We start from the raw sequence: 18,832 nt of genomic DNA, 5'->3' as shown, positions 1-18,832 counted from the left end.
TTTATGCCTTCCATCGTCTTGTCAATCAAAACTGTCATCTGAAAAAAAGAAAAATGAAGAAAATACCATGGTATCTCTTCCAGCAAAGGTACGGGCTCATTAACTCGTCCATAACTAATGTGTAAAGGTACGGGCTCAATGCCGACCTGTAGTGCATGCCTACAATGATTAGGAACTCAAACCGTGTAAGAATCATGCTATGAAAAACTTCAATAATAGATGATACTATCATAATTAATATATTTCGTCAAATAAATCTTCGTGAATTGAGAAAAATCGTCAACAGATGAAATAAAGTATTTGTAATGATAAGTAATGGTGGCATGACCTCACACATTAGAATGGACTAAATCAAAAGAAGTTGAACTTTTATGAGCACTAGGAGGAAATGTAGTACGATAATGTTTTGTCAACTCACAGACATCATACTTTATTTCCACATCTGATCAAAATTTATTGGGAAACAATGGCCTTAGATACCCTACGGACACATGACCCAAACGAGCATGCCAAAGTTGGACGCGCTTTTTCTTACGACGCGACTCTGAGACGAGAGTAGTAGAGATGTCACTGTTGAATTAGTACAACCCTTGATCCTCATGTCCACCACCAATCCTCTTGGTTTGCAGATCCTGGATGACACAAATCAGATGGAAAGAAAGTGAGAACAATTCAACTGTTTATTTAGACAGTCTTGTTGAGGTGAGGACACTGATCTGCTCCCTGGACTGTGAAACATCGTCTGAAGCCTGCTCTCCCTCAACCTCAACATTATGAGCTGCTTTCTTGGGCTTACATCAAAGGTGGGGGTGAAGATCGTAACAATGTTCATGCACAAGTCTTTGACAACCACAATATGTGCAGACAAGTTTGTCCCTGTCGGTATTTCGAGGAAAACCCCTGATACTGCCCTTTCTCACATGGTCCTCCATGATAAGTCTTGGATAGCAAGATCATACCTTTCTGGAATGACTGTGCACTAAATACCTGAAGAGGCATGTTGATGAGCATTGCCTCTGATGTAATTGTGGACTGTCTCAAGAGAAGGAAGAGATTTTCTCTGCCCAACGCCTAAATACGCTGAAGCTCAAAGTTAGGGTGTCACCACCCAAAAACTGGAAGACGCCCTGCTGTTCCATTTGCTCTTGGAGCTCTTTGGAGGGTGTCATACCTCTTGCCCTCACCAATTGAAACCTTTTCTTTTCCTCAATTCCCTTCGAAAGAAAGCCCCTTTGCAATCTTTCAATACAGTGAATGAAATTCATGGGGCCTTGAAACAGGGGGACAAGACACATATTGTCATGTTCAAAAGGGATGCATTGATGAGAGTAATGCAGCCCCTTAGATGCTTTTCCATTCTAAGAGTTTCCTTTCAACCTATTTATCACAAGTCCCACAGTCGCTTTGCTGGTTTTCCAACATGCTGGGGAAGGCCAAGATAGAAAGCTACTGCTCCTGCAGCAAGGACCCTAGCCATGTTGTGCACCTATTCCTCAGGAAGTTGTCTGCCCAGCATCTGGCCCTTTTTTTTTTCTTCTCTCGTGTTTATTTATTTTTTCTCAAGAAACAATTCTTGTTTTTTGTTCCTCATGTTTATTTATTTATATCAAGAACCAATTTATAACCACCTAATTGCCAACGAGAGTGTGGGATCACAATTCTGGTCCATAAAAATAGCAATCTCCGCTAGAAAAGACCCATAACGAGTATTGTGACCTCTGAATTGGAAGGTTTTTCTTATTTATTTATTTTATTTTATTTTTGGCAGCAACTATTTGAATGCATTCTGTAATATCTTGTATTAGCTCATTGTGGCTGTGAAGTCTCTGTTTTCCTTGATTGATTGTGACTACTGAGTCTTTACTGATGACTTTTTTCATTGGTCCATCAATAACTGAATGGTGTCTCACTGCTTTCATTTTCCTAATAGTTCCGAGCACTGTCAGATCAGTTTTATCGCACTACTGAGCACCACAAGTTTGTGAGACAACAAGTTGTTAATCAGGTTGGTCACCATATTATAGGTCTAAAGTTATGCTTATCTTTATGCTTCTTTTATAATGAACTTAAATAGATTGTAAGCTTCTCAGTGACACAGCATTTGCTCGGAAATTCATATTAATTTGAATATCAGGTCTTTGCTTATTATGATTTTTTATTTTTATGCCAGCTTGAGTCTCATCCAGATATTTACGAGGGATATGTTCCCATGGCTTATGGTGATTATCTGAAGAAGATCTCGAAGTAACTTTCCGATGGTTTTCTTTACATTTGCTAGCTATTTCAGTCATTAGTTTTTTCAGGGAGGGGGGGCAAGAATTGTTAATTTTTATACCCTTCTATGCTAATGAAAATTAGGGATGGTGAATGGGGTGATCATGTCACATTGCAGGCTGCTGCAGATTCGGTATGGAATACCCAATACCTTTTGTTTGTTATTTCTCCATTTATTCTTTATTCCTTCAAATTGATTGTTTTTCAAGAGAACATTTATTCCTATGAAACACCTTTTGTATATCTTGACCAGGATATTGTACATTATCCTGTCTTGCTTTCTACCTTGCAGCCATACTACTTATTTCTGGTAGGGGCATTCATACATTTATTTATTATTCGTGTTACATTTAACATTCATGTGAAATAAATGTTGAATGTAACACCTGAAATATCCTTAAAAAAACATATATGTGAAATATTCTCTTTCCTTGTGATGCGACCATGCAAATGAGAATTTTGTGGCACAATCAGTGTTGTTAGTATTGGTGTCATTACATGTATAGCTGGCTGGGGATGCGGAGACATGCATCGATGTCGTGGATGTTATTGCTGATGCTCGGAAATGTATTGCCGACTAAGGGAAACATTGCGGAAACATGAGAAAATGATGGAATTTCTCAATAAAACTTCAAGAGATGCTAAAATACACATATTTGCATATTTAGGAATTAAATAATTGCAAAAAAGATGCATACATAATAAGTTTATCTTTAATGGAGGTTGAAAAGCATGTAAAGCTGATTCAGGGAAACATTAGGCGTGTTTGGTTTTCCGATTACAGCTGTAATGCAAAGTAATTGAGCGGTCATTATCATTTCAAGGTGTTTGTTTAAACAAGAATTACAACTTGTAAATCGAGAGTCAAATATGCATTTTTATGTATAAGAAAGAAAGAGGAAATGGTGGAATTTCTCAAAGAAACTTCAGGAGATGCTAAAATGCACATATTTGCATATTTAGGAATTAAATTATTGCAAAAAAGACACATGCATAATAAATTTCTCTTTAATGGGGGTCTAAATGAATATAATGCTAATTCAGGGAAACATTAGAGAAACATGGGAAATGGTGGAATTTTTCAATGGTAGTATAGGAGATGCTGAAATACACATTTGCATATTTACAAATCAATTTATAGTGAAAAAGACGAATATTTGCATATTAGGAATCAAATAATAAGTTTCCCTTTAATGGTGCCTAAAAGCATGTAACGTTAACTTAGGGAAACATGGGGAAAATGATGGATCCATCTATCCATCCATGCATGTGTATATACATACAAACACATGCATGATCTATCCATCCATGCATGCATATATACATACAAACACATGCATGATCCATCCATCCATGTATGCATGCGTGCAGATACACACATAGACATCCAACATCATGCATACATACACACATCCGTCAATGATCCATCCATCCATCCATGCATGCATACATATACACACATACAAACATGCATCTTAAAATTTTTTAATAAACAATTTTTTTTTTTTTTGGGGCAATATCATTAGGGGCAAAATCATTACATTGATGATATTATCTAAATATCTCTAAGACATTGGTGATACAAGCGACACCTAGAATTTACACAGTTGGAAATAGCGGTGATAAATTGGCAATATCGAGGCATTGGCGATACAAGCGGTGCTTGGAATTTACACAGTTGAAAATATTGGCAATATATTGATGATATCGATACATTTGCGATAGTTAGCGATATATCATTGATACCTGGAATTTCTGATACTACCAGTGTTTTAGGTATCGCCGAGCTAGAGATACGGATAATATTGGGGATATTATTGGTAATATCAGGGATACTTTGAACGATGGACACAACAATACCACCAACTTTGTAAATGGGGCCCAAAATCAACTGTGAATTTCAGACTTTGCTACATTTAACTTGGGGTGCAGTTCATAGCCTTTTGTACTTGAAACATTCTATGTTTCATGCCACCCATCAACTTGCAGGAATGGAGTCGCCATGTTAGAAATGTAGAGAAATGAGGCAATGACATGATTAACAAAGGGTAACTCAGGCAATTGCCTAAATTGCTTGATTTTGTTGGCGAGGCCTGAATATCATCGTCCACCCAATAATTCATATCCAGGAATTGCATTTTAAATTTATGCAGTGTCTTATTTGGTCAGTGGTGATGGCCCAAGGAAATCTAGCTTAGGCCCACTTTCGTAGATATCTTCTAGGATACATACACTCCGTCATGATGATGAGGTTCTTGAGATGTTTCAACCGAGTGTGAAGAAGAGTACAAGACCGGAAATTGCTTTGATGTTGGAAGGGAACTTTGATTAGGTTTGAAGGTCTTGGAAGAAACTGTAAGAGGAAAGTCCTAAAAGGACTTGGATATCGGTCAGGAAGGGAAGTTCGATTAGAGTTGTAGGCCCTGAAAGGAGTCAAGAGGAAGGACCTAAAAGGATTTTGATAGAAGATGTGAGAAGGGATATGAAGGCCGTTTCACTACTGTAAATACAGTTTTAGAAATTTTGGTGAAGTAGGATTTCAATATTACCCCGTAATTGATGTGGGATGACCAATCATCAATCTAGACTGTCCATTTGTTCTGTACCACCAATACCATCCATAGTGCAAAAATCATGCTTTTTGGATGCACCTACCCCTTTGAACTTTGGTCATTTTGTTATAACCATTGATCTTACTAGCCATATGTCAGACGGTTAGCATCATCTAACCAAAGTGCTTCTTTAAAATCCTTATCAATATATTCTGGGGCCTATTAAATAGATGTTTCAAGATGACGATTGGACCTAATTTCCATTTACTCATTCTTGGTTGTCTACTTTTCATGCAATTACTCAGATGGTTAACATCATCCAATTTGTGTGATTTTGCATCACGGCTTCTTGCCAATAGTGGCATGCAGTGAATGGACAATCCAAACCGACAAAGGTTGGCTAGTATAGACAATTCGGCAGACATGGGAAATCATATTAAATGCCACAAAGCAGGAATGCCGTATGAGTCCAAAGTGTGATTCAAAATAGGAGCGACACCCTGGTGGAAGGTTCATGATACAACTAAGATTGATGTATTCAGTGTTTGAAATATCGGTACTATCGGTTGATATTATCGGTATCCCAGTCCAGCGATACGAAACCCTTCAGAAGATACTAAAAATTTGAAAAAATTTACATAATTCTTGTATCGATCAATATATCAATAAATATTGCATAATATCGCCAAAGAAGATCGTCCTCATCGGAAGAAAAACTTTCAAGAGTAGATTTCGGTACCTGTAAAGAAGATCGTCCTGATCGAAAGTTGCGTTTGATGGGCCATTCGAATCCAATTCTCTGATTTGGAGAGATTTGGGCGCGAAATCCGGAGAAATCCTCGAAATCCTGTCATTTGGGAGAGATTTTAGGGTTCCGGCATTTCGGAACCCTCTCTGCTTCAAAAAAAAAGTGCCTCGAGCCCTTATTTACAGGAAGCGGATGGGCTGGTGTATTGCACACGACTGACTTGGATGGTGTGTTGACGTCACCAAGTTCTATGGGTCCCATCGTGAGTTATATGTTATATCCAAACCGTTTGTCCATTTTGCGAGCTCGTATTAAGTCTTTAGCCAAAAAATAAGACAGATCCAAAGATCAAGTGGATCACACTGAAAAAAGTTGCAGGATTTTAAACGTCTACCATTGAAACCCTTTTGGGGTCACAGAAGTTTTAGATCGATATGGTATTTGTTTTTCCTCTTCATTAAGGTCTTTGTGACCTCATGAACAAATCGGATGGAAAATAAACGTTATGGTGGGCCCTACGAATGTTATAATGGTGAGAATCATTGCTTCACTGCTATTTGTGGTGTGGTCCACCTGAGCTTTGGATATGACTCATTTTTGGGCTCATGATCTAAAATGATCTCTCCAAATGGATGAACGGTGTGGATATAATAAATACATTATTGTGGGGCCCATGTAACTTTGATCTCCTTTGAACTGTTTGTACTACTTAGCTCGAGGATTTTCAGTGCTCATCTTCATGGACAGAAACGGATTGGCTACCCTATCACCAGCCAATGGCTGGTGGTCGGTGCTATGTGGGCCCCATCTTGATGTATGTGTTTCATCCATTCCGTCCATCTATTTTTCTAGATCAATTTATGTTACTACATAGAAAATGAGGTATATCCCAGTCTCAAGTGGACCACATTATAGGAAACAGTGTTGAATGAACTTCGACTATTAAAAACTTTTTGGGGACCATAAAAGTATTGGATCAAGTTGATCTTTGTTTTTGCTCTTCATCTGGGTCTTTATGACCTAATCAATAGATTGGATGTCAAATAAACAGTACAGTGGGCCTTAGGAGGATTTAAATGATGGATATCCAATCACCATTGTTTTCCTGTTGTGTGGTCCACCTGAGATTTATATCCCTCTCATTTTTGGGATAAAGACCTAAAATGATATTTAAAAATGGATGAACAATGAAACACATACATCATGGTGGGGCCCACAGAGCACCGACCACCTGCCCCGGGGTAGGGGAGTAGCCAATCCGTTTCCTTCACAGACGCGGATTTCCTGCGAAAGCCTTTGCAGGAAGTTCCTGCGCCGGAAACTTAGGTGGGGCCCACCGTGATGTTTGTGAGAAATCCACCCTGCCCATCCGTTTTTCGAGCTCATTTTAGGACATGGGGGTGGGCTGAAAACGTGAGGATTGAATGTCCTCGGTTGAAATATTCGTGGGGCCATAGAAGTTTTGAATCGGTCTAATATTTGTGTTTTCAGTTCATCCCAGTAGAAATGACTTTATGAGCGGTACAGATGGAATGTAAACATCACTTGAAATATTCGCGGGGCCATAGAAGTTTTGAATCAGTCTAATATTTGTGTTTTTAGTTCATCCCAATAGAAATGACTTTATGAATGGTACGGATGGAATGTAAACATCACTATCGACCTGGGGAGGTTTCAACGGTAGGAATTTCCCTACCCACCTTTTCTGTTAGTGCGGCCCACTTGAGTCTTGGATCCTACTCAATGTTTGTCTTAAGTCTTAAAATAAGCTCACAAAACGGATAGAGGGGGTAGATTTCTTACAAACATCACGATGTGCCCCACCATTGAAAACTTCCTAAGGTCCATCGTGACCATCCAACCCGTTGATAAGTTCACACAGACTTGGATGAAAGGAAAACACAAATATAAGATTGATCCAGAAAATTGTGGCCCACAATTTTTAATGGTCAATAACCACTATTTCGCATGGAGTGGTCCACATCTACCTGAAATTTGTAACTGTCTCATTTTTTAGGCCAACCCCTAAAATCAAGTTACAAAACCAATGGCCAATGCAGATATGTCGTGCATGCATCAAGGTGGGCCCTATTGTTTTCGATGGTAGCATCAATTCCAACTATTTTCACTTACGTGGTCCACATTAGTTTGAATGAAGGGAAAAAACAATTATCAACTTGATCCAAAACTTTTGTGGCCACTAATGGTCAATCACCATTGTTATTATTGGATCTGCTTCATTTTTTGGCTAATGTCCTAAAATGTCATGGAAAAACGAATGGACGGGGTGGATATTGAATACACACATCATTGATAGGTCTGTTTTCTAATTTCTAATGTATCTTTTGCTTTTGAATGCATTGGTTATGTTTTCATGCACATCTTTATACATTTATAAAAGTTATGCATCATATTTGAATATATTTACCTTAGTTTAATCAGATAACGCATAACTTAGGACCTTATACAAAAGAAATTTATTATGTGCACTTCTTTCTTGAGATTTTATGATTTAAAAGTGTGTATTAAGGTCTTTTTAAATAATCCCTGAAGTTTCATAAAAAAATTCAACTATTTTGCCAATGTTTCCCCATGTTTCCAAAAAGTGCGATAAATTATGCGATACAAACGATATATCTCGTGCGATAACCGATACGTATCTGTATCCTAAGGTTGCGATACATTGCGCGATACCGATATTTCGAACACTGGATGTATTTGTGGCATTGCCTAATTCAGTGCTAATTTGTGTTATTTTCTCTGCATGAAGCCCTATAAATTTTAATGCATCGATGCTTGAAGTAATTTGAGAATATACATGAAAAGTGGGTGTCTTTCATACAAGAGTACGCATTCCGTTTGAAACATAATCCGGTACACAAAATAGGGATACATTTAGGTACAAAAGTTTCATTGGGTGCTACTATGAGTGCAACGGTAGTGGATTGATTTATTCAGTACTACATGTGACACATCGTGATAATTAAACATCAATGGTATCTCAACTTGTGTACTTGGTGTAAACACCCCAACCAAAGGCTAACGAGTTGATCAAAGCACCGACAATCCAGTCAACCCAGTCAACTCAGTGAAACTTGATTAACTTGATCAACCTAGTCAACTCAACCAAGCCCAACTTCAGGCCAAAGTCCAAAGCCCAATTCAAGCCCATTCCTAGGCCCATTAGAGTTTAGGATCACAATAATGCAAGATTGAGGGAAATAGGGGTAATACATCACTCCAAGAGCTCCCTTGTAAAAAATAGTAGATTCCATGTGTTGGGCGTGCCGCCTGCCACATGGTAATTCTCCCACTTTCATGAGAGAGTTAGGTGGAGTGGTGACATCAGTTGGACTCCTCGTCAATCACACTAGTAGGGGAAAAGATAGCATTGTGACAATTGCCCTTACCTTTCATTGAAACTATGCCCTATTGCATTGATACAACCACCTGGATTGCACCACATGGCAGTAGCCAATCAAAGTAACGCGGGGGCATTTTCGCACCGGGCTTGAAGGGGGTGGCCCGTGGGATGCAGAGGCACACTCGGGGTGGGTGGCCCGCATAACCATGGATTTGGGGCACGTGTGAGGCGGGTGGCTCATGTGAGGTGGAGCTCATGAATTTGTGGCCCATGAGGGGGCGGAACCCATGGATTTGGGGCCCACGAGAGGTTCAGCCGATGACCTAACCCATGGATTTGGGGCCTGAGCTATGAGATAAATGAATTAATTCACCATGCTCTTTCAGTTCGAGCTTTTAGAGCAAGTTGTTAATGGTCCTGCATCAAATTAGTATCAGAGCAGGTCTTGTGTTTTTCGACTCATCGGACGTGATTGATGCGGGTGCATTTTCGCATCGGGCTCAAGTAGGAAGGCATGTCGGATGCAGGGGCACACTCGAGGTGGGTGGCTCGTGTGAGGCAGAGCCCATGGATTCAGGGCTCACGAGGGGGTGGAACCTATGGATTTGGGGCCCATAAAGAGGGTTCGGCCGAGGACCTAACCCATGGATTTGGGGCCTGGGCTTTAAGAGAAAGGGATTAATTCACCATGCTCTATCAGTTCGAGCTTTTAGAGCAAGTGGTTAATTGTCTTGCATCACAAAGCCCTTAGAGTCTTTTCACACCTAAACTTTCCAACAATTATCGAAAAACTGGGTCAAAAGGCTATAAATAGCCCCCTCCCTTTTATCTTCCAAGCAACTTCCACACACCAAATCCCTCACATCCTCATATCCTTAACCTCTCTCTCCATCTTCCATCCATCCACCAAGGAGAAGGAAAAGTAGTAAGAGTGGAGTTCCAACCCAGGTCAACATAGTCTAGCCTAGCCTCAGTTGCCTGAGCAACTAGAAACTCCAATCCAAGCCACTCGATTCGACCCTTGCGATAAAACCGTTCACCCATCCGTCCAGTCGTGATTAGCTTCTTTTAGCGGATTGACTATTCGACCGCTTTGTGTAGTGGGTGAGTCGGGGTAGATTTATCTGACATGAGCCATCGCTTGTCACAAGCATCACATTATCACATTGCATTCCACACACCTGAATTATCTGGTGCGCAAGAACTAATTGAATCTCTAATAGTCTATTTAGCCATGTGAAGTAGAGACCATACACTTGTACGGGTAGAGGGTGCATAACACTTTGTAACCGTGGTCCCTTACCCAGAATTTCTGGTCACAGATCAATGAATTATTTTAGAATAGGGAATCCAATGATTCCTCCTTTTAAAGTTTCTATAATTTCTAGCCAATTGTGGAAGTTAGAGTAATTGGCTAGTGGTGACTCTAAGTCAAATATAATGCCCCATATGTCAAAAATATACACCAACAAAAGCTCTTGAGAAAGACACCCGTCAGCGCGATCAAGCATCGACAGAATGGTGACTCCATTGGGGACATCGTAGTTTCGCTAACCGTTACTCGACTTGAAAAATAGGGCTTCACGTATTTTCAGGGATTCTAGTTCTGGCGCACTCGCATTGGCATCCAACATTCATCCTAAACTCCAAAATACAAAGTAAAGAAGAAAATCCAAAACCTTAAAAATCAAAACCATTGTGCCCGTTCAAGCTAGACGTCCTTGAACAAACTCCTTTTTTCAATGTCTAATTCGCACTTGATCTCGAAATGTGGTCTCCTGTACCCAGAAACCGACCCAAAGCATGAAGGCCATGCAAGAATTGCTTTTATAACTCTGCAGAACAGGAGTGCACAGGTTCCAACAACCAACACCTAGGTTGGCCCAACACAACCACAACCACCAGCTCTTGCTTTTCTTCCAGCTTTCAGTTTAGTTCAACCTTAGCTGTTGGAGTCCGCCCAGGATATTTGGCACCAACAAGCACAACCCTGTACCTCGAGGCAGTTCTTTCAATATCCTTTTGCAAACAGGAGTCAATTTCAATCCAATCCCGCAACTAAGATTTCCAGTCAATTTCCAACGGTAGCAGCTTCCCGAACGGAAGCCAAAGGGTGGGTACTGATGAATGCCCTTAGTGGGGGTCAGTATCGAGTCCAATTCAGTCAACAGGTAGTGGTAGATACCCACAATGGGGGCCACTTCCTAATCTCTCAGCCTTCCCCAACCGGGAGTGTCTTTCAATTCCAGCAATTTCCTGCAGCCGAGAACGCATTTACATTCCAGCAAGCTCCCCCTCACAGAAGCCATAAGGTCGAAGAAATCGACCACTATGCTGAAAAAGCAGAATAGGGGTTGCTGCGAGAGACTTCGATCCCTCAAACGAGCCGATTAGAAATGGACAAGTTGAGGGAGTAGTTCCGAGTAATGTAAAATCAACTTTAGAAATAATAGGGATTAGATCTTCCCTCTACAAAGTTCAGAGACTTGTGCCCCCTTCCCAGATGCTTAGGTAGCTAGTTTAGAAGACATGATATCAGCTATTGCCCCACAACGCACGTGAAAGCCTTCTGTGGGGAGCTCAGTGTAGTGGGAGGGAATGATGGAGCCTTCATCCGCCTTTTCCAAAAATCTCTAAAGGGTGGTGCTTTGGACAGGTACACATCCTTGGATTGCCATCAGGTTAAGACATGAGAGTAGCTTTCCCAAGCTATCGTTGACTGGTTTGTGCACAATCTCAACATGGCACCTAAGAGAGAAGATTTGGCCGCCCTAAGGCATAAGAGTGACAAAACCTTGTTCGCTTACTTTGGTTGTTGGCGGGCTATGGCCGCCAGAATGAGAAACCCCCATTGATGACGAGGAGCAGATCTCCATGATCGCTCACTAGGCAAAACTGACTATCTCTAGGTACCTGATCTCGTACTCTTACACAAACTTCACTCAACTCATCCACGCCGAGGAACAAGTTGAATCCGGAATTAGGGTTGGGACAATCTCCCCTTGGTATCATCAGGCCACCTCGATGAAACATGAAAAAATTAAAGGAAGGCCCGTTGGGTACGGGAACAGGAATGGAAATGGTTCTGCCCAACGTCCAACAGAAGTGAACAACATCATTGCCTTGCTCAAGTAATCAATATGCTCCTCAACAAGGATGCCAACAGTATCAACAATACTAACCTCAACAACCCCAACAATGATATTAACTGCGCCCATCTCCACCTCAACAAACTCCGTAACCACAACCACAATAACAAACCAAGGGAAATCCACAATACCCCTATAGGTCTATAATGGCAAGGGAGCCTAGGAATTTCACTCCATTGACACAAACATACAACCATATCTCTTAGGACAGATTGCCTGGAATGGTTGCCTTTATGATTGGACAACTCCTCGCTTCTTGAGCAATCACATTCATCGATGAGGAGCCGCCCTCAGAAGGACGTAGCCATGGACGATCGTTAAACATAGCCATGCGTCATAAGGACTTCCGGATTTTGTTGGTCCTTATTGACAATGGCTCAAGTCTGAATGTGTGCCCACTTATGACTACGGCTTGTCCAGAGATTGAGTCATCCTCATTCCAGCCTAGCCACATGAACGTGATAACATTTGACAACTCCTAAAGAATTGTGGAGGGTGAAATCAATATTGAGGCACAAATCGTTCCAGACATATCAACCATAACATTTAGGGTTCTGGACATTTCTGCCTCTTTCAACCTACTGTTGGGAAGACCTCAACTTCACAAAGTCGGGGCCATTCCCTCTACCCTCCACTAATGAGTCAAACACATCTGGGACAACAAAATGATCTCCGTTTTGGCTGAGTTGGAATTCATCATCCTGGTCAGTTATGCTGTTCTTGAGCCCAATATCCTAGTCATCGATATTCAACACTCAGGTGAGGATATCCCATCCCACAATTTCTAGTTCGAGACTGTAAATGCAATCACAAATCCTTCCCCTCGCCGACTATGTCATCCCACCAATTGAGTGTCAAGCACTCAAATACTGTAAAAAGTTCCACTCCATATCTACAGTGATTGAGATGTTTGTTAACGCACAAAGGTGGAAGCTAGGGTATCAACCATCCTTTAAGGAGTAGGTGGCCACCATAAGAAGAAGAAGAGGTTTAGGTTCACTTCCATAAGATTTGTGAAGTTGGGAACTCCCTACGAGACATCGGTCCTGCCTAGGAGGAGCAATTCAAAGAACTATTGGCCAAGAAAGACTACAGTCCGTCCCTTCCAAAGTGGATTCTGACCTGGCTGCCCATCAGATGGGAGAGAATCTTGGGGCTGCAAAGGAAATAGTTGACCCAGATAAATGAGTTGCCTTGGGAACAAGACCAGGGGCAGGATTCGCCAAATCCAAAGGTCAGCCAGGAGGCTTTGGTTCCCATCCTTACACAATCCAAGGGCTAGAAGCTCCCAACACAGTCAACTAGAGGCATGGGGTGCCCATTCTAGTTGTAGCCAACCAGGGGCAAGAATTGCCCAAACCAATCAACTAGGGGCATGACCTACCCACCTTCGCTTCAATTAACCAGGGCCGCGACATGCGCACCTTGGCTTCAATCAACCGAGGGCACGACCTGCGCACCTCGACTTCAATCAACCAGGGGCTCAGCTTCAATCAACCAGGGGCTTTATCTGCCCACCTCAACTTCAAGCAACCATGGGCAGAAGACCACACCAATCAACATTTCCAACAAGCGGTAAAGAGAGCCCATCCATTGGACTGTGAAGGGGAAATGACATGCTCTAAATTGGTCTGATGTCCAAATCCCAATGAGAATCAAGGAGCCAGAGGAGCTCCAATATATCATGAGCGATACTAGGGGGGGACTAAGTCTGATTCAGATCCCAAACCTAGTCTGGCAAAGATCATGGTCATCGAGCCAGATCATGATCATCCGCCTGTTCTATCGAACGCTGCCTCTTCAGGGGAAGGAGTGCGGGGTTCAACTGGTTTGTTGTTTCCCCTTATTGCAGAGGCAGCTCCCTGGCTTAAAAAAAACGCCGACGTAAGTAGCATCTAGCACCTTATGCTAGGGCATGATCAATCGTGTTTTGCAATATCGTCTTGCTCAAGGTCTCTTGGAAACCAAAATGCCAGAAAAAAAATCTTCAAAAACAAAAAACATCGAATATCTAAATTTCTCAAAACATCAAAAAATCATGAAATCTTTCAAAACATGCATGCAAGAATGTGCCGAGTTCATATGTTGTAGTACCTAGAGTTTGAGGTTAGCTCATACGATTTCGATCTTGAGTTAAGACTTCGAACTAATGGGTTTGGACGAAGTCTAGGATGGGGAAGTTGATGACTCGGTTCCTTGACTAGAGAATCTCCTCAAAAAGTTCGAAACTAAGGCTAATGTTGTGGTGGATGACTTTGAGGTTGTAAACCTGGGGACCCATTAGGAAATCTGTCTCCAGAATACAAGCAAAAAATAGTTCCTAATTTTGAGACTATCCAACTGTCTTCTTGTCTGAAGACATGCTTGGGCTCGATGATGAACTCATTACTGGCAATATCCGAAATGAAGCTAGTCAAGTAGAAGCTGAGAGGAATGAAGCCAGAATGGGCCCTAAAAATCTAAGAGGAGGTCATCAAGCAATACAATTCGAGATCCTTAGTAGCATCCAACCTTGAATGACAAGGTTTGGATGTGCATCGACTTCTGAGACCTCAACAAAGCCAGTTCTAAAGATGACTTTTCCCTGTCGGACATCGACACTTTGGTCAACAACACAACAGGACATAAGATCTTCTTGTTCATGGTCGGTTTTTCCGGGAACAATCAAATTAAGATAGTCGTAGAAGACCACGAGAAGACTTCGTTTATCACGCCATGGGGAACGTTCTAGTACAATGTTATGTTGTTTGGTTTGAAGAATGCAAGAGCTACATATCAACGAGCAAGGACGGCCTTGGCCCATAATATGATAAACAAGGAAATGAAGGTCTATGTGGACGATATGATTGCCAAATCTTGCACGATCGAGGGGCATTTTGAAGATTTGAAGAAGCTCTTTGACAAGTTGGAAAAAATCATGCTCTGTCTTGACCCACGAAAATGCGTCTTCGGTGCAACCGGTGGCAAGCTTCTCAGGTTCGTAGTAAGTGAAGAGGACATCAACGTTGACGAAACAAAGACCAGAGCTATCATCGAGATGCCACTTTCGAGGGCTAAAAAAGGAATTTAGGGCTTTCTTAGTACAATCCAATGCATCAGCCGCTTCATTGCAGAATTCACTCCTATTTATGAACCAATATTTAAACTCTTTTGGAAAAATTCGCCAAAAGAATGGAATGATGATTGTCAAGCCGCCTTCGATAGAATCAAGAAACATCAGATGAATCTACCATTCCTAGGCCCACCGACTCCCGAACAACCTCTACTGTTATACATCTCAGTAGTAGCAGACACAATCGGCTATGTCGTTAACCAACACGACGAGACGGGAAGGAAAGAACAAAAATATACTATTTGAGTTGAAAGTTTACCGACCATGAGTCTAGGTAATCAACGATTGAGAAGACGTGCCCCGTCCTAGTCTGGCAACTCAACGGCTCCGACAATACATGATTACATTCCCAATTCTCTTGCTTACTCGAATTGGACCCACTCAAGTCCTTGTTCAAGAAGCCGCCACTCACTGGAAGGATAGCTAAATGGCAGCTCCTTTTGTCTGAGTTCAACATTACCGATGTCACTTAGATGACAATTAAGGGGCAAGCACTGGCCGACCATCTAGATGCCTACTCCCTGACCGACTATAAGCCACTGAAGACATTCTTCCCAGATGAAGATCTCCTTATCGAGGAGGAAGAAGAAGAGAAGAAGGCAGGGGAATGGACGTTCTTCGATGGTGTAGAAAATTCAAAAGGGAGTGGAGTTGGAGCCATTCTCTACTCCCCTGATGACATCTCTATTCCGATCTCCATGCAACTAGCATTCGGTTGCACCAACAATGCGGTAGGGTACGAAGCTCGTATTGTCAGTCTAAAGGGGGCCATAATCTTTGGCATAAAGAAACTGTAAGTATTCGGAGACTCGCAGCTTATCATCAACTAGACTAATGACGACTAGAAGACTAAAGATGAGAACTTGATACCATACCACGTGTATCGCGAAAATACGTTCGAAGAATTCGAAGAAATCACCACTTCATATACGCCGTAGGCCAAAAATCAATTCACGGATGCTCTTGCCACTTTAACATCAATGTTAGAAATTCTGAGGGGAGCTTCTGAATGAAAGCTCATGGTTGAAATTCAAGATGAACCTTCTTTTTGCCTGCAAATTGAAGAGGTTGAAGCCGCCCCTAGCAACAAGCCTTGGTATTCCGACATGAAACAGTATCTTGAAAGGCAGCAGTATCCGAAAGAAGCTACAACCACTGACCACCGCACCATTCAACGGCGAAGTTCTCTATAAACGATCCTTTAATCAAGTCCTTTGATGCATGAAAGAAACTGAAGTTACGAAAATCACGGAAATCCACGACGGAGTATGTTGCCCACATATGAATGGAACATGTGATGGCAAAGAATATCATATGACTCGGCTACTATTGGTTAACATTGGAGACAGACTACCACTAACACATTAAGAAGTGCTTCAAGTTTTGCGAGCATGAGAATCATATCCATGCACCCGCTTCCGATTTATACAACCTAACTATGCCCTAGCCTTTTTTAATGTGGGGTCTCGACATCATTGGGAAGGTAAACCCGAAAGCTTCAAATGGTCATGAGTCCATCCTAGTGGCTGTCGATTACTTGACAAAGTAGGTAGAAGTGGCATCCTACACTACCATCTCAGAATCTTGTGGTGAAATTTATGAAGAACATCTGCCGGTATGGGATCCCACATGCTATCATATCATCACAGACAACGGGCTCCTTTCGTTAATAAGAAAATCGAAGACCACCTCAAAAAATTCAAAATTCAACGCCATCGGTCAAGCCCTTACCGCCCTCAGATGAATGGTGGGTCGAAGCCCCAAACAAGACGCCCGTCAGAATACTCGAGAAGATGGTCAAGACATATCAAGATCGGTCTAAGATGCTTCAATATGCACACTCTGGCCTTATTGGACAGATGTGCAATCTGCTACAGGTGCAACTCCTTTCAAGCTGACATACAGAATGGATGTAGTTCTGCCAGTCGAAGTTGAGATCCCGTCATCACGAGTATTGCTAGAGAGCAAAGTGAAGGAAGGGGAATGACAACAAGCCGAATATGATCAGTTGCATCTCACAGATGAAAAGCGCATGCGTGTGCTAACTCATTCTTAATGCTACCAAAAAAGGATCGCTCGAGCCTACAATAAGAGAGTGCACAAGAGAAGCTTCAAGGTTGGCGACATAGTTATGAAGCTTATTCTACCGTCACATTTGCTAGATCCCCATGGAAAGTTCAAACCCTCATAGGAAGGACCGTTGATCATTCGAGAAGTTCTTTCGGGAGGTGCCCTACATCTCATCAATATGAGGGGGGAGGATCTTTAAGAGCCAATAAATGCTGACAATGTGAAAATCTTTCATGGGTAAGTTTTTTTAACCATGTCAAGAGTTACAATAGCATAGCAGAAGCCAAGTAACCAAAGTTGGTCTTCCAAAGATTTATCTTCCCTTGTCCCCAATACATGCTCCAATAAGAAGGGTCAAAACAAAAAGATGGAAAAAGAAAGGTGAGAAGAAGAAAAGAGAAAATAAGGACAAAATAAAAGCTTACAGTCCAAAGAAAAGAAGAAAAAGAAAAAAGAGAGATTGACCCAAAAAGAAGCACATTACCCACATCGATCCCTCACTCCCCTGTAGGATGGTTCTGGCTTTGAGTTAACGGCTTCACTATTGTGACTCAAGACAAGGAGAGAAGAACTACCAATCAGTCAACAATGACAGAAATCCAACCATCTCCACCGCTATAGTGATCGAAGAAAAATATAGAAGAAAGCATGCCTAAGCAAGATGGGTGGAGACATGGAGTGAAAACCCAAAAAGGGTGCTCTAAGTGAAAACAACGGGCACGCAATGGACTTGGTGAAAATTTGAAAGGGCACCAAAGGTAAAAACAACATAGATGCCGAGGGGCAGAAAAGATCAAATACTCGGGATATGGTGAAAACCCAAAAGGGCGCCATGAGCAAAAATGATAGAAAAAAGCCAACTGTGGTGAAAACTTGAAAGGGCGTTACAAGCAAAAAATGCTTAGAAAAGAAAATTAAAAATAAGAAGCAGGTACCAGAAGTCAGCTAAAGGCAGTCTAAGTCAAGAACAAGAAGTGCGGTCAAAGACAAGGGTCTTACATGATACGCCAAATTCTAGAAGACAATGATTACAGTTGGGGCTGTAAATGGTCGGGTTTGGGGTGGGTTTAGCTTAAACAATACCCGCTCATTTACTAAATGGGTCTAGCTCCAAATTTTAGACCTAGACCCTTTTATTAAATAGGCAGGTTTGGGTCGGATCTGAGTTAACCCCATCAGATCTATTTATAAATGGGTATGGGTTTGGTAGAGGGAGATCCACCTAGACCCATTTATAAATGGGTCGGGTCTAACGGGTTTGGATTTCTCATGTTGCTTGTCAAGGTATGCAAGCATTTTTATCGGGTTTAAAATGGGTTTTGACGGGTTCGAGTCTAGATGGGTCCCTTGCAACATAGACCAGACCCGCCCATTTACTAAATGGGTTTGGGTCGTTTCGCGTCGGCCCAGGCCTAATATAAAGGAAACTAGATCCAGACCCGTTTAGCAACTAGGTCTGTTCTTCGACCTAGATCCGTATCATATAACAAATGGGTCGGGTTTGGGTACCCCATCGGGTCCGTTGACCCATTTATAACCCTAATTACAATTACTTGCTTTCCT

General features: G+C 41.7%; 1 protein-coding gene across 7 annotated transcripts in view; it reads left to right on the top strand.

Moving 5' to 3' along the window:
* LOC131217056 (OVARIAN TUMOR DOMAIN-containing deubiquitinating enzyme 12-like) overlaps nucleotides 1-18,832 on the top strand; it is a 61,634-nt gene that overhangs the window by 35,350 nt on the left and 7,452 nt on the right. For 5 of the 7 annotated variants that reach the window (XM_058211772.1, XM_058211768.1, XM_058211773.1 and 2 more), the window contains exons 7-10: nucleotides 1,931-2,005; nucleotides 2,171-2,244; nucleotides 2,359-2,407; nucleotides 2,528-2,584. In XM_058211772.1, the coding sequence (XP_058067755.1) occupies nucleotides 1,931-2,005; nucleotides 2,171-2,244; nucleotides 2,359-2,407; nucleotides 2,528-2,584 (255 nt within the window). The remainder of the gene's footprint in view (nucleotides 1-1,930; nucleotides 2,006-2,170; nucleotides 2,245-2,358; nucleotides 2,408-2,527; nucleotides 2,585-18,832) is intronic. The other 2 variants (XM_058211774.1, XM_058211775.1) reach the window with 1 other exon arrangement.

Source organism: Magnolia sinica, chromosome 10 (genome assembly GCF_029962835.1).
Source record: "Magnolia sinica isolate HGM2019 chromosome 10, MsV1, whole genome shotgun sequence".
Taxonomy (NCBI): domain Eukaryota; kingdom Viridiplantae; phylum Streptophyta; class Magnoliopsida; order Magnoliales; family Magnoliaceae; genus Magnolia; species Magnolia sinica.
This window is presented reverse-complemented; position numbering and strand designations above follow the sequence as displayed.